Source organism: Lissotriton helveticus, chromosome 6, assembly GCF_964261635.1.
Source record: "Lissotriton helveticus chromosome 6, aLisHel1.1, whole genome shotgun sequence".
Lineage (NCBI taxonomy): Eukaryota > Metazoa > Chordata > Amphibia > Caudata > Salamandridae > Lissotriton > Lissotriton helveticus.
Genome location: NC_136067.1, coordinates 1,835,565,178 through 1,835,589,693, shown reverse-complemented (window position 1 = coordinate 1,835,589,693; position 24,516 = coordinate 1,835,565,178). Strand labels below are relative to the sequence as shown.

Sequence of the window (24,516 nt, the reverse complement as noted above, 5' to 3'; positions counted from 1 at the left end):
GTGAGATCTTGACCTCGAGCGTAGAGTCCGCAACCTCGATTTCTTCTCCTTATTTCCTTTAAGCTTTGCAACAATAAGCTTAGCTTCTCTCTCCCAGAGGGCCTTTGGAGTCATCTTCTTACAAGATCGGCAGTCTTCGACATCGTGGTCGGAGCTAAGACACCATAAACAACATTCATGCGGATCCGTAATGGACATGGTCTTGCCGCATTCTCCACATGCTTTAAAACCTGTCTTCTTCGAAGACATGTCGAAAGAGGAGACAAAGGAACACCAACAATACAAAGTAACAAAGTTACTGTAAAAGCTACGGACGATCCCTAGAAAACCGTTAGCGTCGACGACGCGGAAAAAAGGGAACTAATGTCATCACGCCGGCGTGGGCCTATTATAGGCGTCGGTGACATCAGCGGAGTCGCGTGCGATGCCGTGCCTCTATGACGTCCAAGTCCACGTCGGCGCGAAGCTACGAAAAGAATTTCCGAACGTTGCTGACGCAAGGGGATATTCACAAGGTGAGGAATCCACACGGCAGATGTATCTATCAGAAAGTCATGGCACATTGCACCAGTGTGATAGTAATTGTCAGTGAGTGCGAGAAGGTGTTTTGATCTGTGGTCGGGGTATATATGGAACCCAACACTATCGGAACTCCATTAAGACGGCCTCTCACTAGAACAAAGCAGCCATGTTTATCTATTTCAGTCTACTCTGGGGTAAATAGTGTTCCTGATCTCTCCCATATGAGGGCTACCCTGGCATAGGACGAGTAGCCTGTGGCTTGTATCTGACCCTTCCATCCCTGCTGTAGCCTACGGATTTCTGGTTATGCTATATGTCTCTTGTAACAGCGCTACATTTGCTGCGTGTCTCTTGAGGTATGCATATATTTGTATCTGTGGGCCGTTGTGTGTAGCCCTCTAACACTCCAGGTGACTATGGTGGTGGGTAGCTTGCATTACAGACAGTAGCTAAGGAAGGCCACAGACTGTGTGGTGCAGCAGAGGTCAGGCAGCAATGTGTCGGCCACATAATATTCTTGGGGTGCTGTACACACAATCTTAACTTGTCATCTTGGAGAGACTTTGAGGGGTAACAATGTGCAACTCAACTGGGGGAAGAGCAGAGGGACAACTGGTGTCTGCCCAAACGGAAAACAATGCTATATGGCAACAGGCGACTTTGTGTGTCAGGTAGTGGGGGGGATAAGACTTGTGCTGGGTGGGTCCAAATGTTAGGCCTGTGTTGTGCATGTCTGTACGCGCACTGCTTTGGCATATAATTGTTGCGGGTCTCACTACCCAGCGGGATGGAGAGAAATGAAGTTGACTCTGCCTGTGCTGCTCCAGCTTATCAAATAAAGCACCTTATATCGACCCAGTGTATTTCATGCAGAGTGTCTCATGTGTTCATGTTTGCGTGTATACTTGCGTGCTCTGAATGTGCTTCAGGTAATCAGATCAGTACATCTGCAGTCTGGGGCCTTACATCTGGGAGCCTCTGCGAGTCCTCAGTGGCTGGCCACATGGCCAGAGAACTGTCTGCGCTCACGGATCCCTCCGGGGACGAGTCAGTGTATTTGCTTGCTTGCCTCCTCCTCCTCATGGCGGCCACCTTTTGCAAAATGTCTTGCTGTTCCCTCAGAACTTGCTCCAATTGAGGTGCTGCCTTCAGCGAACTCCGAGATACCTCAGCACGTGGCTTATGTCTCCTGCTAAGACTCCCGCAAACCTTAGGATTTGTTTCATTGCCAGTACATCTTTGGCTTGGTAAAGTGTGATGTCCCATGCTTTTAAGCCAGTCCCATGCCTCCTTTGCTTAGTTGAAAAAATTAGTAGATCCATTCATGACCACACGGAGGCGGGCTGGGAATATTTTATGTTTAAGTCCTGCATCCGCTTCTTGACTGATAAAAATGCTTTACGTTGTCTTTGCTCACCTAGGGCGTAATACGGGAAAAAGAGGACCTGAAAGTTGTCCACCTTGACCGTGTCCATCTTTCTGACTTCTCCGAGTATTGCATCTCGGTCTTTGAAATTTAACAGGCGGAGAAAGGATGGACGGGGCCTGCGCCTGGTAATGGGCGACCCGTTGGCACCCTGTGCGCTCTATCTACGATGAAGGGGGATAGTGAGTCTGTTGGCATCAGGGACTTCAGCCAGGTCTCCGTGTAAGTCACTGCGTCTTCACCTTCCACGCCTTTCAGCAATCCAACTACGTGGATGTTGTTTCTGCGAGGGCGGCCTTCCGCATCATCCACCCTGCGCCCCAGTGAACTCAACCGCACCGTAAGTGCTCACATTTCAGTGGACATTGCCCTGGTGACTGGGACGACGTCCTCTATTTCTGTTGCAAGGTCAGTGACTTTCCCAGTTAGCTTCCTGTGGACTGCATGCAGAAGCGTAAAATCTGTTGTGATTTTATCAATGTGACTTTCCAGAGACGTACTAGTTTGGGTTCGTGTTACTCCGATTTGCACCACCGCTTGACGTATTGAGTCTATTTTAGATTTCAGTGTGGAAGGTTGCAAGGTCTCTGGTTAGGCGTCCGGCCAGTGTCCCTATGGCCGGGTCCGACTGTGTGGCTGTTGCACCCGCACCTGTCTGTTGTCTGCCCATCTTGGGGGGCTTGTAGTGGGTAGTCCACACGTAGGCTGAAGGGGCCGCAGAGCCTGAAGGGGGCGCAGAGCCTGAAGGGGGCGCAGTGCCCTCTGCTCAGTAGATCTTCCTGTGTCCTGTGCTTGGTATCTGCGTGCGGTCAGGATTTGCAGGGTGCGTTCGCAGATCTGCGGTATAGGTATTTGTTTACCAATTAGGGCAGGCTTGCTGTGCTTTCGCGGTAGTTCCCACTTATGTTGCCGCCTGTTGCTACTGGTTACCCTACACCACAAGGTGTCCGATTAGCAGGGGATCAAGCCTCGCCACTGGGCGACCTGAGACAGTTCCGTTACCCAAGGCTGCTTTTTACTTGGGCTGGCATTGAGCGCACAGTGGGGTTTGTGTAGTCAGTTACTGGCTGGTCTAATGAACATACGGGTCACAGTGGGTTCCCCAGGTCAACAACTGCGCTTTTCGAGGCAGCTAGCGCAGGTTGGCCGCGGTACCTTATTATTGCTGTCCGTGTTTGTGGAAGGCTCTCAGGCCTGGTGGGAACGAAGTCGGCACATTGATCAGAAATCTCCACGTCCGTCCACTCGGTTCAGATCAGGGCCTCACACTGCATACTTCAGTCTCTCGCCAGACTCCAGATCTTGCGCTGCTGCCGTTGAGAGGTAGCCGCCACGGGGTGTGGCCAGCCACTGCCGGTATGGGCCAGCTGCCAGACGTGTCGTTGTTTCTCCTACCTCGGAGCACCTCGCCGGGCGCCACCGTGGACTGCATCCCGGCGACGCGAGGCCCAGGTCGTTTCTCAGGATCCACTCAGAGTATCAGAGCCGCGAGGCCATTCCAGTCACCTCCTATCAGCGCCAACGGGGTTATATTGTGTGGGGCCACAGCTGCCGTCGGTCACGCCACTTCGCCTTGCTTGGCTTCTCCACAGTCAATGCCCCACCACTCCGCAGGCAGTTTTTGGAGCAAAGTCACAGCAGTCTGCATCAGCGGGCCCACTCCCATTTCTCAGCACGGCTCTCGCTCGGGTCGTCTCTTCCACTCATGAGTCGTCCCTGCAATGCAGGTGCTCCTTGAGTCCCAAATTTCACCCCACCTTTGCTCGCCAGTATGTGAACTTTGTCCGCCAGCTCCTGTGATTTGATGGCTGCAGCAGGCGCAGGGTAATAATCAGATTAGTGGGCCACGGGACGTAGCCTCTCGAGTGCGTCCGACATTATGGCTGGTTAAGTGCTATGCAAACAAATGAACGGAGTGCTGAATAAATCATACATTCACCTCCAGTCAAGAGATCTGGGTTAAATCCAGCCTTCTTTTGCTCACCATGCCACCCCAGTTTAGACCCAGCCATATGCAAATCAGTCTTTACCCTGTGTCTCATGGGAACAGTCCAGACCGAACTGCCAAGCCAGGTCCTCCCTGGACTGGGTACATGCATCCTGGGACCGGTTTCTGGGTATTACCCTTCATCAGCCAGAGTATCTTGAATCCAGTGGCACAGTGAGCAAAGGGACCCACATCTGGGCATACCCCTAATAGTAGTATCTTCTTGACAGAAGTCTCTGCTCATAATAAGATAGGCCAGTTCAATCTTTTTATGTGTAGAGACTAAGCACAAGATATTACTAGTAAAATATCTTTGAAAACAGCAAACTATTGTAGGCTTACACAAAAGTGTAGGTTCCCCTTTGAGAATCCGGCCCTTAGCCCTTAGGGTTCTGGTTAGAACCTTTAGAATGACTTCACTTGGTGAAGGACTAGCTTTGCATAATAAGGGATTGTGCCCAGGCCTTGTTTCAACTTCATGATCTCATCTCTGTATGTATAATTGAATATTAATGGTATCATGAGTCTTAGGGAGAGATTGGTCAGGGCAGCTGAGATAAACAAGTAGCTCCACATAAAAAGACATCTTATCTTCCAGATGAAGAGAGCAGCAGAACTCCAGAATGTACTCACCCTGGTGAGCTGTAGGCAATTTAACAGCGCCTGGATGACAGCTGACATCCCTGTCTGGTACCATGGAGTAAGAGGAAACTGATCTGTTAGGATGCCATGTACTCACCACAGTGCAATATAGTAGGCGGATAAAGGAGAGGTAGTGTAGGCTATCATTCAGTTTAGAATTTGGATAATTGAAGGAGTAATCACAGTGGAAGCTATCAAAGGCTTTCCCGAAGTGGTGAAAGATAGAGTGTTTTTTAGAGTGAGTTTGGGTGGGATCCTCCACCCCTGCGAAAATGCCAGTAATCGCAGGTTGTTCCTCTGCGCCATGTCTTCAGCATCTTCAACCCAGTCTTCCAAAGTCTTGAAGGATGTCTTCAATTCATTGACTGTATTTTCATACTCTTCCAGAGCATCCTCCTGTTTTGAATTGCAGCCCTTAAATTCTGAAAACCACCCCATCCTTTTGTTAGGGATTTGCAAGTTGTACACCGGCATTCATTCCAGAAAGCTTGCTGGCCAGACCAGGCTGATACTCCGGGGAAGATTCAACTCCAGACCCACCTTGCCTCGATGTTCACAAGCACAAAGAAAATGATCCACCTGGTTGCTGTTCCGACCCACATCTAGAATGGCCTTAGTCAGTATTATTGCTCCCTCGTCTGTGCTCTATTCACTGCAAGTCTTGGGGGATGGGGCATCCAGCCCACTGTATCCCAAGTGTAGATCACTTCAAGTCCCTGTAAGGAGGGAAAGAGCACTAGCAGCTGCCCATGTACTCCCAAGGCTGCAGAGTGTACCTGCTTCTCCCTCCTCTACCACGGCTAACCTATACGCTCTCCACCACCAGGTCAGTTCCTGCACAGTGTCTCTACAGAACTTCTCCCCACATAAACCTTTCGGCCTCTGTTTAGTCACAGGGTATCCACACTGTTTTGAAGCTGCTTCCTCACATCATCTCGACCCCAGCGAGTGTCCAGTCTTGAGGGAGTACAGAAACACCAACCAACAGAAACGGCTCTCAGCACCAGCAGAAATAGTGCCGATGTTCCCTTGAGGGCATCTCACTGTCACATGGAGTCAAAATAAATTTCTGACTCAGATCAGCATGCTTGACTGACCATTCAAGTCGGACAGTGCCACAACACACCACATGGGCATGATGGTGAAGGATGTCTAGGTGCAGTACAAGAACCTCAGAAAGATGGGTCTGCCATCTTTAACGCTCAGGCCATGCCCCCATTTGAAGAAAGTTTAATAGTAGTAGACTTCTAAATGTATATTGTTAATTCACTTTGGATTTGTATCTTTAGTTTACAAACCTTTTATCAGGACGACAGCCCTGCATTAAAATCTTTTTTAAATATACTGAAACCTAATAAGCACAGTTCAAAGTCAGTCAAGATATAGGTGGTTTGCTAACACACTACATCTCACCGAGAGTGCTTTGTGTACAGTATGTTTTAATGATTGGTGGACTGGAACAATGTACTTTAATCATTGTTTAGACTTTTACAGTTCAATTACGAATATTATATAATTGTAAAACAAAATCGCTAATTCACATTTGTGTCTTCTTGGCAATTGTCTTTCACCCTTCTCGCTCCCCATGGGATATAGTGTAACCATACAGTTCTAAACACCAACAAGTTAAAACCAGATGACATTGCTTACAGCCTCAAAGTTCCGTGGGTTAAGCAACGACTGTACAATGATCTGAAAACAACCATCTTAGTCTTGTGAGATGCAGAATAAGAACTCTCAAGAAGTGCAAAGAAGACACTACTCATAGGTATATTAAAAACTCTGTATTTACAACACTGAAACAAGTTCTACAAACATTTACATAAACTGTATTTACTGTTAAGTAGTATAAATAAGCAGCTTAAAAGCAATATCCCTCAAGATTAGAAATTAACGTGACTGAAGGACAACACCTATAGAACACTCAGTGGGTACAGCTGATCATCAGCAAGAGCTTTAGCACTATCAGATCTCATGCTACAAGATGACCTACATATATGGTTCTTAATAATTTTACACATAAGGCAACTATGAAATTTTTCTGAACAATTTCATGATAAAAATCTTAAGGCTATGTGTTATCTGTCAACAAATAAACATTTTGTATTGGACCAACACAGTTTCACATTAAAGTATTAAAATCAAATCATGGTGGGTGCTTACAGTGAACAAATGTGCACATTTAAAAGTATGAAACGTTAGATTATGGGAAAGTTAAAAACCTGGGAATAACACTTTATTATAGGACACCACCAAATTGCGAATCCAAATTTCTGGCTGCTCTGGTGTCCTAGATTCCACCACCAGTCACTTAGAGGGTAAATCTCTCTTATAGAGGCAGACTGATCACTGGCGATTTCTTGTGGAAGTATGTACAGATCTTCCTCATGGAGCCTGGGGTTGTTGGAACCTTTAAAAAAAAAACCATTAAGGCTCAGTTGATGGAGTGCAAAGAAAAGTGTTTTTATAAAGACGATCAATTTAGTAATATACAAGAGACTTTGGGTTTAGCAAATAAACTACCAAAACATACAAATAAATGGCTTCCAAGTAGCAGCACAACATTTCTAAACAAATGTGTAGGGGGTGACCAAAGATTACTAACTCTTAAGTCACTGAAGCTGGTCTTTATAAGAACTACTGGGCCATTTCAGTTCAAACATTAGTTGACCTTCATATTCTTCCCCCAACCCCTCCTGACCCTATCACCCTCCACAAGCCTCTATAAATGGAAGTCGACCAATAACCACTTTCTGTTACAAGGTTACACTTCTGGGATCGGATCCCAAACAAAGTACTGCTGATTCCAGTCCAGGATAGAGATTTAGACATTTTCATTCTATACAGAGTTGGAGGTTGAAAAGGTGTGTGGTGGAAACGTTAGGGAGGCTAAGGGAATTGTGTGCATAAATATCAAATTAAAGTACAATTGCAGAAAACTCCTTTTTTAAACTGGATAGAAGACTGGATTATGGAAAGATGCATGGATGACTTTCCATGCAAGATAAAAATCAAGTATTCTAACCTGAAGGGGGGGGGGGCATCAATTTTAAACACTCTGGCACGGCGCAAGGCTTGTTAAATCATGCATAGAGCTGCAGGTTCCGCAGATGAGAGGCTTCACTAAATGGAAATGCTTTCTTTTATTTAGACATATTCTAAGTGCTAAAGGCAGCCCCAGTAAACTCTGCCCTGACGCACAGTGCCTGGAAACCTGCTAAGGGAGCTCCGAGAGAAACGGGAATGCATGAGCTCTTTCTAGGGACCAGGGATAACTGCAGGGGGGCCCTCTTGCAAGGTCTATTTGGGGACCCGGAGGTCTCTCCAACTTAGTTCTCCCGCGGTTACGTCTTCTTCCTGGGTTCCATGGGCGTAGGTAGCAAAGGTGCAGCAGGTGCAGTGGCACCGAGGCCGGGTCTGTTCAGGGCCGCCTGTGCCCTGATTAGAAATGCTTTTGCTACTCATCTTGGGAACAGCGAACAAGGGCTCATTTTCCATGTTTGAATTGGGGGGCAAAGCACCCTAGTTTCACCACTGGTCGACTCAGGCTTCCCTGTGTCCTGGCGTGTCTGGTCAGGGCACTGACCTTCCTCCTGCCGACACAGACACTTCAAGAGGGTGCTATAGTGTAGCTACTCTTGCACAGTTAGAGATACTCGTGCACGACGCACACTACACTCCCTCTCTGGCACCCCATCCTGCCACAGACTACACAGCAAGAGCCGTGAGGAAACACGTGGCACGCCTTCCATATAGATTTACTGGAGTGAGCCACCCGGCTCCTACATGCACGTACCGTGTCACACGCATGTTGGCGGCCAGCGGTATTAAACAAGCTCGCAAAATGAGAAGACACAGAGTAAAACCCGGTGCCTTATGAAAACAACCAACGGGTTATAGTTTTCTACAGGTAACTAGGCCTAGGTGAAATGTCAATTACTCTGGATGAATTCGTGTAATTCCAAGAATTTCACGTCATGGGTACTGCACAAAGTTTCAGAAATTATGCCATTAGGTCATGTCACGTAATAACACCCCTTTCTTGGGAAAATTATATGTAGCATGGGAGTGGAGAAGTAACGCAAAGGAACCAGAATGCAAGCAGGTGTGGTTGACAGTAATTCTGGCAGTATTTGTTTGCGTGTAAAGCATCATTGCGTCCTAAATTGACACGAGGATGCATTTACCACTAAAATTCAGAATTTCACATAATTAAACGTAACGTATTCAATTTCATGCAATTCTCCCAAAATTTCACATAAGTGCATGAAAGCAAATTACGTACAATTCACACACTACAGATTACTTGCCTGCAGTTACCTTAATGGTACGTACTTGCATGCGAGTTTCCCTCATCAAAGATACACTAGTTTCATACTTTCATGCAGAACTACAGCACTATTGTAGAACAGTCGTCTCAGCTTGTGCGTCCATCATCTCCTTTGGTATTGGCACTGATGTCAGGGCCACGTTGCTCTGGAAGGGTTCATGGTACGGTACTGAAATGAGAAACCTAACCTGCAGGCTGCCTGAATACATCACCCCGTCCGTACGGCGCCCCAGGCATATAACGGCGGCATCGGCCTGTGTTCACAGCCCGGGATCTTGAAGACACTTCCACAGGTCTCTTCAGCCATGAAACACAATGGAGAGCGCCCAGAGGAGGCGAGACGACAGAGCTAGCAGGAGGCCCAGGCTATGCTGTCTGAATCATGATACACCGGAGCTTAAGATGACAGCGGCAGGCAGGGGAAACATGCAAATTACTCAATACCCACAAGGCACAAACAGGTTTTCAGAGGCACAGCAGAACTGACTAAGACAAGCTGAATGCCAGGGTGCTGCGCTAAATGTTGATAGATAAAGGCTCAAGTACTGCTACTGATCGGGGAAGGGACAGTGAAAGTAATGACCAAGGTAAGGTGCGCAATTGTAGTCGGGCGCGTGAACCAGTCCTCTCTCGATGTTTAGCACCCCCCTCTTCACTGGCTCTACTGTCTGCTCTGCTTCCTCAGTCCCTTCTTTAGCTCATGCCGGGCAGAGGCACTGTTGCTGTGCGCAGGCGCAGCGAGCGCGCCCTGCCTGGCTCACGATGTCAACCTGTCTGTGCGCAAGCATAGTGTGCGTTCCCTGCCTGACGTACGTGCCCTGTTATACTTCCTCAGTCCATTCTTTAGCTCATGCAGGGCAGAGGCACTGTTGCTGTGCGCAGGCGCAGCGAGCGCGCCCTGTCTGGCTCACGGTGTCAACCTGTCTGTGCGCAGGCGTAGTGAGCGTCCGTGCCCTGTTATACTTCCGCAGTCCCTTCTTTAGCTCATGCCGGCCTGCGGGAGCTGTCAGTGTGTGCAGCCGCAGTGAGCCTGTGACGGAGCTCGCAGCCCTCTCGTCCTTTCACCCGTGTCCGGGCGGAGCTGCCTTCGGGGAGGACGGAGCCGAGGGTCCGCCGAGGGCACCGAGGTAAGTGTGGGGGCCGGGACGGCAGTGGGGACAATCGGTCAGGTCCTGGAGCTGGACTCGGGGGGAGGCATGGGGCTCTCTGGTAGTTTCCAGGGTGTGGGGGGTGGAGGGTCCTCCTGTCAGCCTCTTCGCGGTGCTCGTGGGTAGGCCCGGAGAAGGCAAGACTGTCGTGACGGGTCTGTTCACCGGTAGGGATTGTAAGTGGAAGCGCCGCTCTGCCTCGGTGAAAGGTGACCGTGGGTTCCGGGTGTGTTGGGCAATGAGTTCCCAGGAAGAGTGTGTCTGTCTGCTTGCCTGCCTGCCTGTGCATGTTTGTATGTGTGTGTTCAAGGAATCTGAGGCAGGGGATGTGCACGTCGCAGGGCTGGGAGTGCGCGCCCACGAGGTGAAGTCGACGCTCGTGCCCGACCCCGGTCTCAGATTCCCAGGAGACGGGCGGCTATAGTTGTCGAGCTGGACTCCAGCATGCTTCGCATGCTTTCTCCAGCTCGACCTAAAAATGAACATTAACGAGATGTTTAATAAATATATATTAAAAAATATATAACTTTACTAGTGCACCCAGGTTCTTTTTACAGCTTTGGGCAACATGGAATATTCCAAATTATCACGTGTTAGAGTATGATGGTTAGCAGGTAGCATCGGTACTGGTATTTGCGAACACTGGCATAGACCGTGGATAATGCAAGCTAGTGATTTTCTGAGGTATACATCGGGCTTTGGCCCTTTCCGTTAAAAAATTAGGAGCTGCATGTTGTGGGCAACAATATCCAAATTACAAAATTAAATCTCCCACAAAGACACCCCAAAAGCACATCTATCACAGTGAAAACCCCTAAAGACAGTCTTCCTAAATGACACCATTCAAAGAAGCCCATCTTACGACACTCCACAGCAGCTACCTGCAAGTCCTTCTTAAAGATAGACCAAGACATGCTCTTAAGGTGCATCTTGTAGCAGAAGATGATGTACATGCCCTTATTAAGCAAAGGTGTGGACCTTTAATTTGATCCTGGTGGGTGGGCGGTGAGTGATTAAAATGCATGCCTCACTTTTATCAAGAGGAAGAGAAATTCATTTAAAAAACATTAACATTTATTAGCGGAAGCAAAGCCCCTAGTTTCATTATTAGCCTGCACCCCATCCACTAGGAAGAGGTATTCTTCAGCATGGCAATGCTGGATGGGTTGGTGCCTGAACGGCACCTGGATCCCGTGGTGGCATAATTATCCCACATTGTAAATTTCTTGTCTCAAAATGCTTCCAATGGTTTGTCTTACAGGTCTGCGAATAATTTTTGTCTGTGATTTCAGCAGGGCATTCACAGGTGGATGGTAAACCAGTAGGAATGCACCCTAGTCTATCATTTCTAAACTTTTTAAAGGTATCAGGGTGGCAAATCCTCCTAAAGCTAAGTATTCTTTCCTATGTGATGTATCCTTTGCTATGGCTCTTTTTGATAGATAATGCTCATCTATCTAGAAAACAGTTGTCGGCTAAGTTGGCTATGCTCTTATGCTTATCCTCCTGTAGAAGAAGTTCTGATGTGAGGGTTCTGGATTTAACAGGTAGAGTATTTACTCCAGAAGGGGTTTCCTTTACCATTACTGGCAGAACAAAAACTTTATTGCTGTATTGAGTATAATGTATTTCCCAATAATGATGTGTGGTTAAATGCTTAAAAGCTTAAGAATGTACTCGTACATTATGACCCGATGGCTCTACACAATTGCTGATCGCTTTACAGAAGCCGTTCAAACTGGTATTGTCTGCCACAATTGCTAAATGGCTCCAATTAATCATGTCAGAAGCTGGTATTGACACTAAAGTATTTGGGGCTCATTTTGTGCGGGGGCTATGGCTTCTAAGTCTTAAGTTGGGTTCCACCAGTCAGGATATCATGAGAGCGGCTCACTGGTCTTCAGAGTCTACTTTTAAATAGTTTTATTATAAACCCGTAGCCTCGATTACTTCTGTGGTTTTCGATAAGCATTAAACTAGTATGATCGGACCCTCTGGTCCTGAAATAGAATATAAAATTTGCAAACATTCACACCAAGAATTTTCAATCCTATTAAGGACACGGAGGTAAGGATTATCCTGACCAGTATTATCAGTCATTAATTGATTGTCATGATTTCATTGTTCTTCCTTTGATGTTTGCCCACCCGTATGTAGTTTGTGTTATATGGATATAACGGGTCTAATTTTCTTTCCAGGTTCGGATCAGAAGTCAGTGTGATCCTGTTCGAGTTTTCATACTGGTGTTGGCACTTCGTGCCCCTAGTTGATGGATGAGCTGTTTCGACTATTTTGAGAATGGCTGCTGCAGTTGGCCCTACGGACGCTGTTGCTTCCTGTCGCAGTTTGAGTTGGACTGTTTGGAGTAAAGAAAGAGGCTCTTAAGATGATGGTAACTAAGCTTATAAGGACTGCTGGGCTATGTGTGGTGGTTGTGAGCAGGGTTTCATGGGAAATGTAGTTTATGGTAAAACGTTTTTTATTGGCTGCTGTGTTTTGCAGTAAAAGAAAGAGAAGCATAATCCTCACCTCCATGTCCTTAATAGAATTGAATATTCTTGGCGCGAATGCTAGCAAATGTTATATTCTCAGCACAGATGTAATGGTTTAGATAAAGCCAAGCCAAAAGAAACATACCCCTGCAATGGAACTGGAAGCAAAAACCTTGAAAAAGCAAAGATAATGAGCATGGGAAAAATCTGCAAGGAGCAAAAAAGATATTGCATAGGAAGATGAACCTACACAGGCATCATTTCAGAAAATTATATCACATGGGCAGCATTGTTTACATTAGCGACAGCTGCTACATCTTCAATGTTTTAGAAGTAAATATAAGTTTATACACAGGCTTTCATGGGAGCTGAAGTATCGGAAGGTATTAAATATTAAGGACATGGGACTTAATACTTCATGACTTAAGGTTCAAGTCACTACCTTTCAACTCTGAACTACTCTCTAACAATTACAATGCTTGGATGCATTGCTCGGCTAGCCTATTAATGTTCATCGTTACAAGCCTGGGATAGAGGATAAATCACGATAGAGAGCTTAAAATGGACCTTGAGAGACTGCCAATCTTTGTAAGACTTATTTTGAACACACTTTCCCTGAAACCAGACCCCCTGTTTTTACAAGAGCTTCTTGCCTAACATGTGTTGCTCGGGAGCAACTTTTGTGAGTTGTGTCTACAAAAAAAAAATATAGAAATGTGTGTCTAGTCATATGATACAAATTAGTTCAGATTAATTCTTATTCCTTCATTACAGACTCCTACATAAGGGAACTGAGCATTTTGGTAAAGGTTTGCTAAGATGCTTCACGTATTCTTCACAAACACTACAACTAATACCTGTAGGTCACAAAGTTCTGCACATGTGGATGTTGATGGAAAATTTGTGACTTGGGCTCCCCTTTGAAGTCGTGAAACAATTTGCAAGTAAAACTGTTTTAAAGTTTCAAGTTAACTTGCGAGAAAATTGGTCATCAATTTTCAATGCTAACGAGCTCTCACAAAGGTATATTCCCAATCGGCAGGGAAATATTATAATAGGGCGTTAGCGCAGGAAAAGCAGTAAATTACAAACTATGGGTATCCAATTAAATAGTGGGCAAGGAACCCGTTACTAGCATGATCAAGGGAGAACTAAGAGATTAGTCTAGTCTAGTGGTATCAGCAGCTGTTTCTCAGTGACTAGCAGGATGGAATGAGCTACTTACCTGTAACTGCAGTTATCCAGTATTGGTATCTTTCATAGATTCACATGCCTGAATCCCATCCAGACGACATCCCTGTAGTTTGGATGGGAGTCCCCGATACATAAATAAAGTAATGTCACATAGACATATATACATAGGAATGGGCCAGAGGCCTCTCATTAGTAACATATCCATGTCCTTTTGTGAAAAGGCCCAAACTTTGGCCAAGAGCCAATCAGCTATCACCACCCTCTGGAACCTTCCTGGAAGGAGTTCTAGTCCCTCAGATTTTCGTAAGCACAGTGCTAAGTAGCATATTACTGAGAGACCTAAGGTGAGCCCTTCCAGGGGAGGCGGGTTGGTTGCATGTGAATCTATGAAAGATACCAATACTGGATAACTGTAGTTACAGGTAAGTAACGCTTTCCTTAGCCAGTATTAGGGGTATCTTTCATAGATTCACATGCCTGAATCAGAGTAGCGAGCAATAACAAGCACATTTCGAATGGTACAACATCAAATCTCACTAGATAATAATGAATATGCTACTTACCAGTATGCATCTGTTCTTGGCATGTAGGGCTGCTAACATTCATATCTTAGCATTAGATCGCCGCCTAGTGTTGGGTCCGGATGATTGCACATTGTTGTCCTGGAAGAGTCTTCGAAGTATCCTGAGATAGGTGGCTCCTCCCCTGGACTACAGTGCGCATGGGCATCGGCTCCATCCCCAGATTGTTTTTCGCCATTGTGGCAGGAGATGGAGTGAAAAGTGTAAAGGATGTCCATGCTAATGAATAAATACAATAGTATATCTGCAGCTGCGACAGGCACCGGGGAGGAGGGCGGGCGATATCAATGTTAGCAGCCCTACATGCCAAGAACAGATGCATACTGGTAAGTAGCATATTCAGTTCGAGGCATGTGGGCTGCTAAATTCATATCTTAGCATAGAATACATAGCAGTCCCTCCATTAGCGGCGGTCGCCCGTGCCAGCTGCAGAAACCTGAAAAAGTGTTTTGAGAACAGCCTGTCCTACAGCAGCTTGCTGCTTGGAATGCACATCAACACAGTAGTGTTTTGTAAAGGTGTGTGGTGTAACCCACGTGGCTGCTCTGCAAATATCCTCTAAAGGAATGTTCCCTAGGAAAGCCATGGATGCCCCCAGTTTGCGTGTGGAGTGCGCCCTTGGGGGTATTGTTAAAGTGCGCTTGGCCTTTTGATAACATATCTGGATGCACTTAACAATCCATCTGGCTATCCCTGCTTTGGAAATAGGGTTGCCTTTGTGTTGTGGTGCGAAGGCAACAAAAAGTTGTTTTGTCTTTCTAAAGGGTTGTGTTCTGTCTATGTAGTACATCAACGCCCTCCGTACGTCTAAGGTATGGAGCATTCTTTCTGCCACCGTTTGCGGGTTTTGAAAGAATGCTGGCAAGTCAATAGTTTGGTTTAGATGAAACTGTGACACCACCTTCGGAAGGAATTTGGGGTTAGTGCGTAGCACTACCCTATTTGGATGAATCTGAATGAATGGCTCTTGGATTGTGAGCGCTTGCAGCTCACTGACACGCCTCAGAGACGTAATAGCTACCAGGAAAGCCACTTTCCACGTAAGGAACTGGAGTTCACACGAGTGCAGTGGCTCAAATGGCGGTCCCATTAGTCTGGTGAGAACGACATTGAGGTTCCACACCGGAGCTGGCGGTGTTCTTGGGGGAATGACTCGTTTCAGACCTTCAAGGAAGGCTTTAATGGCGGGCACTCTGAAGACAGAGAGGTGCTGCCTGTTTTGAAGATAAGCCGCTATGGCGGATAGATGTATCCGAATGGAAGTGTACGCTAGATTGCACTTGTAAAGATGCAACAGATAGCAAATGATGTTGGGGATAGATGCATCTAGCGGGTTGATGTCATTGGCTGTACAGTAAATGACAAAACGCTTCCATTTCGCAGCATAGCATGCTCTGGTAGTTGGCTTCCTTGCCTCCTTGATGATGTTCATGCATTCTGGAGGTAGGTTAAGGTATCCAAACTCTAGGACTTCAGGAGCCAGATCGCCAGGTTGAGCTGTTGCGGATCTGGATGCTGAATTTCTCCATGGTTCTGCGTCAAAAGACTGGGCATGAGGCGCAGTCTTTGATGCGGCACCACTGAGAGTTCGAGGAACGTGGTGTACCAAGCCTGGCGCGCCCACGTTGGAGCAACTAGGATGAGAGTCATCGCGTGTTGCCTTAGCTTTCTTGCGACCAGCGGTATCAGAGGGGCTGGCGGAAAAGCGTACGCAAATTTGCCTGACCAGTTCATCCATATCGCATTCCCCTGCGACTGTGGGTGAGGGAACCTGGCGGCAAAGTGTTGGCATTTTGCGTTTTCTTTTGTGGCAAACAGGCCCATCTCCGGATGACCCCACTGCTGGAAGTACGGGTGGAGGACAGATGGGTGTATCTCCCACTCGTGCATTTGATGGCTGAACCTGCTGAGCAGATCCGCCATCTGGTTGTCCTTCCCTGGGAGGTGTTCTGCCATGAGGAAAATGTTCCTCTGAATGGCCCACTTCCACATGCTCTGAGCCAGATGAGACAGCTGTGGCGAGTGGGTGCCTCCCTGCTTTTGAATGTAGTACATCGCAGTCATGTTGTCCGTCCGGACTAACACTACCTTGTTGCACAGATGTACAATGAAGGACTTGATCGCCATGAAGATTGCCATCAGTTCTAGATAGTTGATGTGCATCTTTTGCTGCCGCGTCGTCCATAGTCCCTGCACTGTGTAAGTGAGCAGATGAGCTCCCCATCCCTGGAGAGATGCGTCCGTTGTCAGGATAATCTGCGGCACAGGCTCTTGGAACAGTCGGCCCTTGCAAAGGTTGTGTGGAGTCCACCAATGCAGAGAGTCGTATGCCCGACTGGTAACCAACACTAGGTCTGTCAATTGCCCCTGAGCCTGTGTCCACTGATTTGCTAAACACTCCTGGAGCGGGCGCATATGTAACCGTGCGTGAGGGACTATGAAGATGCAGGAGGCCATCATGCCTATCAACTGCATGAATACTCTCGCCGGAAGCGAGTGTTGTGGTCTGAACTTTTGGATCAGAGACTGCATGCTGTCTATCCTGACCTGGTTTGGCTGAGCCATGGCCGTCAGGGTGTTGATCGTCGCACCTAGGAACTGCCGGACATGTGCTGGTTGTAGATGCGACTTTGGGTAGTTCAGCGAGAAACCCAGATCGTGAAGAAGGTGAATTGTAGTTGACATGTCCGCGGCGCACTGTCGTTCCGACTTGGCTTGCACGAGCCAGTCGTCGAGGTAGGGGTAGACATGGATGTTCTGCCTCCTGAGGTGCGCTGCTACCGTCGCCAGACACTTGGTAAACACCCTTGGGGCTGTGGTGACTCCAAAGGGTAAGACCTTGAACTGGTAATGCTTGCCTTGAATAGTGAACCTGAGGTATTTCCTGTGGGACGGGTGTAGTGGAATGTGGAAATAAGCATCCTTGAGATCTAAGGTTGCTAAGAAGTCCCCTTGGTTTAGCAAGGGAAGAATCTGCTGCAGTGTGAGCATGTGGAAATGTTCTGACAGTATGTACAGGTTGAGGGGGCGTAGATCTAGAATGGGTCTGAGAGATCCGTCCTTCTTTGGAATAAGGAAGTACAGGGAGTATACCCCTGTGCCTTCCTCTCTCACCGACACGAGCTCGATTGCTCCTTTTTGCAGCATCACCACCACTTCCTGCTGCAATAAGAGCAAGTGCTCTGCGGACATAGGCCTTTGCCTTGGCGGGATGTTGGGTGGAGTGGATTTCAACTCTAGGCAATAACCATACTGGACTAGTTGTCGCACCCACCTGTCTGTGGTGATGTTTCTCCAGACGGGCAGGAACTGCTGCAGTCTCCCCCGACAGGTGTTAAGTGGTCGGGGGGCAGTGACGGAGAGTCACTGTTTGCTTGGGGTAGAGGAGCGGGAGCTGTTGTTTCCTCTGCCGCGACCTCTGTTGCTGTTATTTCTGTAACCTCCCTTGTTCTGCTTTTGGAACGAGGATTGTGCTCCACCTTTTGAGAACTGAGACTGTTGACCCATTTGTCCTCTGGTGACTCCACGTGCACCTGAGCGACGAAAATTGTTGCCACGAAACTGTTGCGACTGGAGGGCCCCCATGGACTTAGCAGTTTCTGTGTCTTTTTTTATTTTTTCTAGGGTGGTGTCAACATCTGGACCAAACAGACTATCAGGATTGACTGGCTGATTGAGAATGGTTGTCTGTATATCTGGTTTAAACCCCGAGATGCGGAGCCACGCCTGTCGTCTCAGCATAACGCTAGTGTTGATAGCCCTAGCAGCTGTGTCTGCGGCGTCAAGTGCACACTTGATGGCTGCGTTTGAGATTAGCTTCCCTTCCTCAATAAGCAGTTTGGTGCCTTCTTGGAACTTTGGAGGCAGGTGTTGTATAACCTGTTCTAGGGTGTCGTAATGCGCCCTATCGTAACGTGCTAAGAGTGCCTGTGTATTGGCAATGCGCCAAAAGTGTGCGGCCTGCGCAGCTACTCTTTTGCCCCCTGCCTCTAGCACTTTGGACTCCTTATCCGGGGGAGGAGCTTCACCCGTTGCCTGGGAGTTGGCACGTTTCCTGGCATTGGCGACCACAAGAGAGTCCAGTGGCAACTGTCCCCGAATGTATGCGGGGTCTGCAGGTGCAGGTCTGTACTTCTTCTCAATGCGTGGATTGACCACTCGTGCCCTGGTAGGCTCCTTAAAGATATCCCCCGCATGCTTGAGGACTCCCTTAAGCATAGGCAGCGTTTTTACTGTCCTTTCAGAGACTGAGAATGTGTCGAAAATGAAGTCTTCTTCTATCGGGTCAGCATGCATGTCCACATCATGATTGGCTGCTGCCCTCTCAAGTAGCGCATGAAAACCTGCTGAATCCTCAGTGGGGGATGCACGTGCATTAAAAAGCTGCGGGTCCTGCCCCACATTTTGGGTGCCCTGGTCACCAGTGTCATCATATGAATCCGGTTGTGCATCTGGTTCATTGATAGGGAAATTGTATTGTTCATCCTCATCATACCCCTCACCCGCAGAGTGTTCTGGTGAGGGAGTAGGGCTCTGTCTTGGAGGAGGCAGGATTGGTTCTGTGAGGCCTGAAGCATCAAGGGGCACCCTTTTCTTTTTCAGTGGGATGACATATGAGTCCACTGACTCTGAAGTTATTTTCCTCTTATAGAGGGTCAATTGCCGGTGTCTGCGTCGATGAACTGCTCTGAATCATCCTCTGATTCGAGAACCCGACGTGGAAGTGGGCCAGCCGTTGAAGAAACCGTCTTCTTCGGTGCCGATTTGGTGGAAAAGGCTTTCGGCGCCTCCTTTGGCGGCAAAACAAAGAGAAGTTTACCAGAAGGCTTCGCTGGATTGTCTGTTTGTGCCTTCGGCGACGAAATCGGAGCCGACGGAGCAGAGGCCTTCTCCCTAATTCGCTGTAGTGATGCGGCGACGAGGGACGCCTCACTCTCAGTTGGTTTTGGAGCCGACGAGGATGTTTTGACCTTTCCTTCGGATCCGACGTCTTTGTGGGCCTTGTGGGCGTTCGACGCGGAACCCGCTGACACCGACCCCGAGTCCTGGGACCGGTGCGCAGACGTGCCAGTCTTCGTTTGCGTAGACTCCGTGGAGCCGGCCTTTGCGGGCTTGGACGGCGGCGCCGATGCTGATCCGTGCCGACCATCTTTTTTAGAGGACCCCTCCTCAGGCGTCGATTTCGAATGAGCAGCAGCGGAATCGACGGACTTCTTCGACTTCTGCGGACCGGAGGTCGACGGAGTCGATGGATTAGCGGGGACAGTCTTTTTCGCTGGCACGGCAGCCATCTTAGGGACGCTCGAGTCCTTAAGTTTCGGTTTCGTTTTCGGGTCGGCCATTTTAGATGGAGTCGATCCCGATGCTTTCGGTTTCGGTTTCGATACAGTCTGCTCAGCAAGTAAGTCCGTGGCCGGGCCAGAAGGCGGGGCTGTGGCTTGCGGCATGGGGTCGTGGGTAAGGCCTACAGGCGATCCCGTGACCCGGTCGGTATCCTCGAAACCTTCGGGGCAGAGCTCGTCCCCTGAGCTATCCGCCGCGGCCCCATAAATCTCTTCGTCGTCTCCTACCTCGTCGACGTATTCAAGGCCTTGACCCACGACACCGTCGTCGTCTACCGGATCCGCCTCGACCTCCGTCTCGGGTGGGGAGATCTGAAGATGATGACCCTGGTCCTCTTCATCTTGGTCGCCGAAGATGTTTTCCGGATCCGGGGCCGCTTGTCTAGCTTCCATGCGCACCGCGCGCCGAAGCTTGAGAGTCTTCTTAGACCGGAACTGTGCACAGGCCTTGCACTTGCCGTCGTCGTGGTCAGGCGAAAGGCATTTGTTACAAACGGGGTGTAGATCGATGTGTGGGTACTTGGACCCACAAAGCGGGCAGTATTTAAACGGGCTCCGCTCCATGTCTGAAAAGTTGTGCAGTCGAGTCGCGATGAGAAAGCCTCAAAGTTCGAAAAGCGAAACAAGACTCCGCTTATTCCGGCTCCAAGAGACGGAAGACTCGAGACCGTGCGCAGACAATACAGACGCAAAAAACGAGGCCTTTTGGCCGCTAAAAAATAGTTTCTCGGTTTCGACAGAGAGACGTCGAGACCACATCCGAACCCAATGGCGGAAAAAAACAATCTGGGGATGGAGCCGATGCCCATGCGCACTGTAGTCCAGGGGAGGAGCCACCTATCTCAGGATACTTCGAAGACTCTTCCAGGACAACAATGTGCGATCATCCGGACCCAACACTAGGCGGCGATCTAATGCTAAGATATGAATTTAGCAGCCCACATGCCTCGAACCATATTAATTGTTAAATGCAAAGGGTACCAATATGAAATATTAGAGAGAAATGTGCAAGTAGACAGTAGGAAGGTGGGATGAAAGAGAAGGCTCACCTCTAGTGAAATAGATGACGGAGCACAGCTTGTCCCACTGCTGCATCTTTCATAAGTTCAGTATCCAAGCAGTAGTGCCTGGTGAACGTATGCGGCGTCTTCCATGTCGCCGCTCTGCAGATGTCAGTAATGGGCACTCCAGCAAAGAGCGCCATGGAGGTTGAGACTGCTCTAGTGGAATGAGCACGAACCTTGGAATGCAGAGGATGTCCTGCTTGCTGATGACAGAAAGCAATAGTCACAGAGATCCAACGTGAAATGCTCTGCTTAATCAAGGGAAGACCTTTTCTAGGTCTGCTAAAAGCAAAGAAGAGTTGGTTAGATTTTCGAAATGTCTGTGTTCTGTGAATGTAGAATTTAAGACAGCGTTTGAGATCAAGAGAGTGGAGAGACCTCTCTGCTGCAGAATGTGGATTCGGGAAGAACGAGCGCAGGACTATAGGCTCATTAAGGTGAAAGTCAGATGGGACCTTTGGAATAAATGTAGGATTAGTCCTTAGAATCACTCTTTCGTGTTTGAATTGGAGGAAAGGGTCTTGAATTGAGAAGGCTTGGAGTTCGCTTACTCGTCTCGCAGAGGTAATCTCCAGTAGAAGTGCCGTTTTCCAGGAAAGATATTGGATATCAGCTTTGTCCATCGTCTCAAAGGGATGCTTCATTAATTGAGCAAGCACAATGTTCAGCTGTCAGGCAGGCGGTAAGTCTTCACCGGAGGGAACGTTCTGAACAACCCTTTAAGAAATTGTTTTATGAGTCTACTGGACCAGAGGGAAGCACCAGTCAAGGAACGCCTGAAACGAGATATGGCAGCCAGGTGAACTTTTATTGAAGCATGAGCAAGACCTGCGTTTGCCAAATGTAGAAGGTAAGGCAAAATCTGTGCAGGCGACGAAGAAAAAGGATGTACTTTCTTTGATTTGCACCACATGCAGAATCTTTTCCATTTCAGGGAATATGTTTTGTTGGTACTGCCAGCCCGAGCTCGGGCTAGAACAGCTCTGCAATCTGGTGGGATGTCCAAGTTCTGGAATTCTCTGAACTCAGGAGCCAAGCCGATAATTTGAGAGATGCTGGATCCGGATGCTGGACTTGTCCTTGGTTCATTGTGAGGAGATTGGGGAAAGGCTTCAATGGGATCGGCGGTTCCAGCGATAGGAGATGAAGCTCCGTAAACCAGTGCTGGCGCGGCCAAGCTGAAGCTATCAAGATAAGGGTACAATGTTCGGCCTCCAACTTCCGGAGAACCCTGGGAATCAGGGGAAATGGAGTAAATGCGTACACAAAGACGTTGAACCATGCAATCGAAAATGCATTCCCTAGAGACCCCTTCTGGGGACGCCGGCTTCATAATGTTGGCATTTGGCGTTGTGTCTGGTTACGAAAAGGTCCAGATGAGGCGGGCCCCATTGGGAGAAGATGTGACTGAGAAGCTGCTGATCCAACTCCCACTCGTGGCACACAGAGCGCTGTCTGCTCAGTGAGTCTGGGAGGACATTGTCCATTCCAGGGACGTATTCTGCACAAAGGGAAATGTTGTGAAGAAGCAACCAATTCCAGATTTTCTGAGATTCATGAGATTCATGAGATAACATCAGAGAACGGGTCCCCCCCTTGTTTGTTTATATAGTGCATTGTTGTGATATTGTCTGTCCTCACAAGCACTGGGGAATTTTTGATCCGAGGAAGGAATGCTCAAAGCGCCAGGTAAACTGCTCGTAACTCGAGAAGGTTTATGTGCAGTTGTCGGTCGGAAGGGGACCACTGTCCGTTGATTCGGAGTTCTTGGAGGAACGCATACCCAACCTTCCAGGGACGCATCTGTTATGATATGCGGGGAAACTGGAAGCAGGAAAGGCAAACCTCGCAAAAGGTTCTGCGGGTGAATCCACCACTGTAGAGCTTTCACCATGGGAGGAGTCACCCGGATGACATCATCGAACGATCCTGTACACTGGATCCATTGAGTGTACAGCGCTTCCTGAAGAGGGCGCATGTGAAGATGGCAATGTGGAACCAACAGGATGCTAGAAGACATCATCCCAAGCAGGGACTTGTAAAGGCGCACCGTGAGGGACCTTCTGGTTTGTAGGCGGGCCGCTAAGGATGTCAGCTTGGATTGACGCTCCTGCGATGGAACGCTTTCTTCTGTGCCGTATCGAGGACAGCGCCTAGGAAAGTGAGACGCTGGGAAGGTTGAAGGACGGATTTGTCTCGATTGAGAGTGAGGCCCAAGTCGTTGAAAAGTTGAAGACAGGCGTTGGAGGACTTGGTCATGCCTGCAAAAGAAGGCGCCATGACGAGCCAGTCGTCCAAGTATGGGAAGACTTGGTGATGTTGCTGCCCGAGGTACGCAGCCACTGGAGACAGGCATTTTGTGAAAATGTGTGGCGCTGATTTCAGGCCGAAGGGCAACACCAGAAACTGGTAGTGTCTGCCCGCCACATAGTAATCTTTTTCCAATTTTGCAGGAAAGACTAAATTCTTCCTCCAATCTTGCATGGCAGAGAAGAAGTGGAGACCTGTGGCAGAGAAGTCATTGTTTTCTGGCTGTGTCCTTATTTCCTCCCCTACCACGAAAGGAAGATTTCGTGTAAGACAACTTCTGCTGCTGTTGTCTCTGTTGATATTGAGGCTTATACTGCCGATTGGAGTTGTAAGAGGACCGGTAACCTTGAAAATCTCCTCTTGCAGAAGATTGTCCTCTCCCTCTTGAGCTCCGAAAGGGAGGACTCTTAAAATGGAGGGTACCCAGTGCGCCCTCGCCGTATCGGTATCTTTTTTAATACATTGTAGCGCCTCATCAATGTGTGCTCCAAACAGAAGTTGGCCGTAAGGCATGTCAAGCACTTTAGCTTGTACTTCCGGACGGAAGGTAGTAGCTTTCAGCCAAACTTGGTGTCTCAGCACCGCAGCCCCAGCCAGTTGGTGAAACCCCGTCGATGCGACGTCCATTGCACAATCGATTATCTCTGAGGCTGAGCGTTCACCCTCCAAGAGAATCTTCCTAGCCTCCTCTTTTTCTTCCTCCGGTAAGGATCCCAAATATGGGGCAATATCAGCCCACATTTGACGGTTGTAACGTCCTAACAGTGCCAGAGAGTTTGAGGCGCGCACTGTTAACGCGGACATAGAAGAAAATCGCTTTCCAATATTGTCCAGTTTTCGTCCTTCCTTATCCGGAGGTGCAGTTAGAGTAGCAGAAGGATTTTTCGATATACGCTGCGCTGCTTGTGTAATCACCGAGTCCGGTTTGGGATGGCCAGTAAGGCAAGCTGGAGCCGTGTCTGGAGCCCTATATTTCTTGTCCAGCCTAGGCAGCACTGGGGGCAAGGAAGAAGGGTTTTGCATGATCTTAACCCCCTGATTCCAAATGTATTCGATGATCGGTATGGACCGGACAGCCTTTTTGATGGGTTCCTTAAAATCATAAAGGAAACAGTCTTGTTGTTGAGTTGTAATAGGAATTTTGAAACGCAAAGCCACCCTTTCTAGGATATTATGGAACCCCCCAATGTCCTGGGGGTGAATTGGCTTGCGTAGGCACAGGAGATGCCGGACATGGAATGACATCATCGTCCCATTCGTCATGGGAGTCCTGAAGTTCCACTTCTTCATGTTGTTGCTCCTCCTCTTCATCATCTGAGGATGGTGGAAGTTGTGAGGGAGCAGGGTCCGGCTGAAGTACTAGAGGCGGAGGCCGAGGTCTAGGTGGAGGTGGAGGAGAAACCACTGGAGGTGGAGGAGGCGTAGGCGTAGGCGTAGATGGGAACCTCTGTTTGTAGTCCGCAATCAAAAACTGAAGA

The 24,516-nt window shown here is 48.3% G+C and overlaps 2 protein-coding genes across 2 annotated transcripts in view; one reads left to right on the top strand and one right to left on the bottom strand.

Moving 5' to 3' along the window:
- Positions 1-6,346: 6,346 nt before the first annotated feature.
- Positions 6,347-24,516, bottom strand: part of DTL (denticleless E3 ubiquitin protein ligase adapter) — an 84,907-nt gene continuing 66,737 nt past the window's right edge. The window contains exon 15 of the mRNA XM_078649745.1: positions 6,347-6,987. Within this exon, the coding sequence (XP_078505871.1) occupies positions 6,907-6,987 (81 nt within the window). The 3' untranslated portion in view covers positions 6,347-6,906. The remainder of the gene's footprint in view (positions 6,988-24,516) is intronic.
- Positions 12,254-24,516, top strand: part of INTS7 (integrator complex subunit 7) — a 303,638-nt gene continuing 291,375 nt past the window's right edge. Inside the window, exon 1 of the mRNA XM_078649744.1 lies at positions 12,254-12,447. The gene's annotated coding sequence lies outside the window, so the exon portion shown is untranslated. The remainder of the gene's footprint in view (positions 12,448-24,516) is intronic.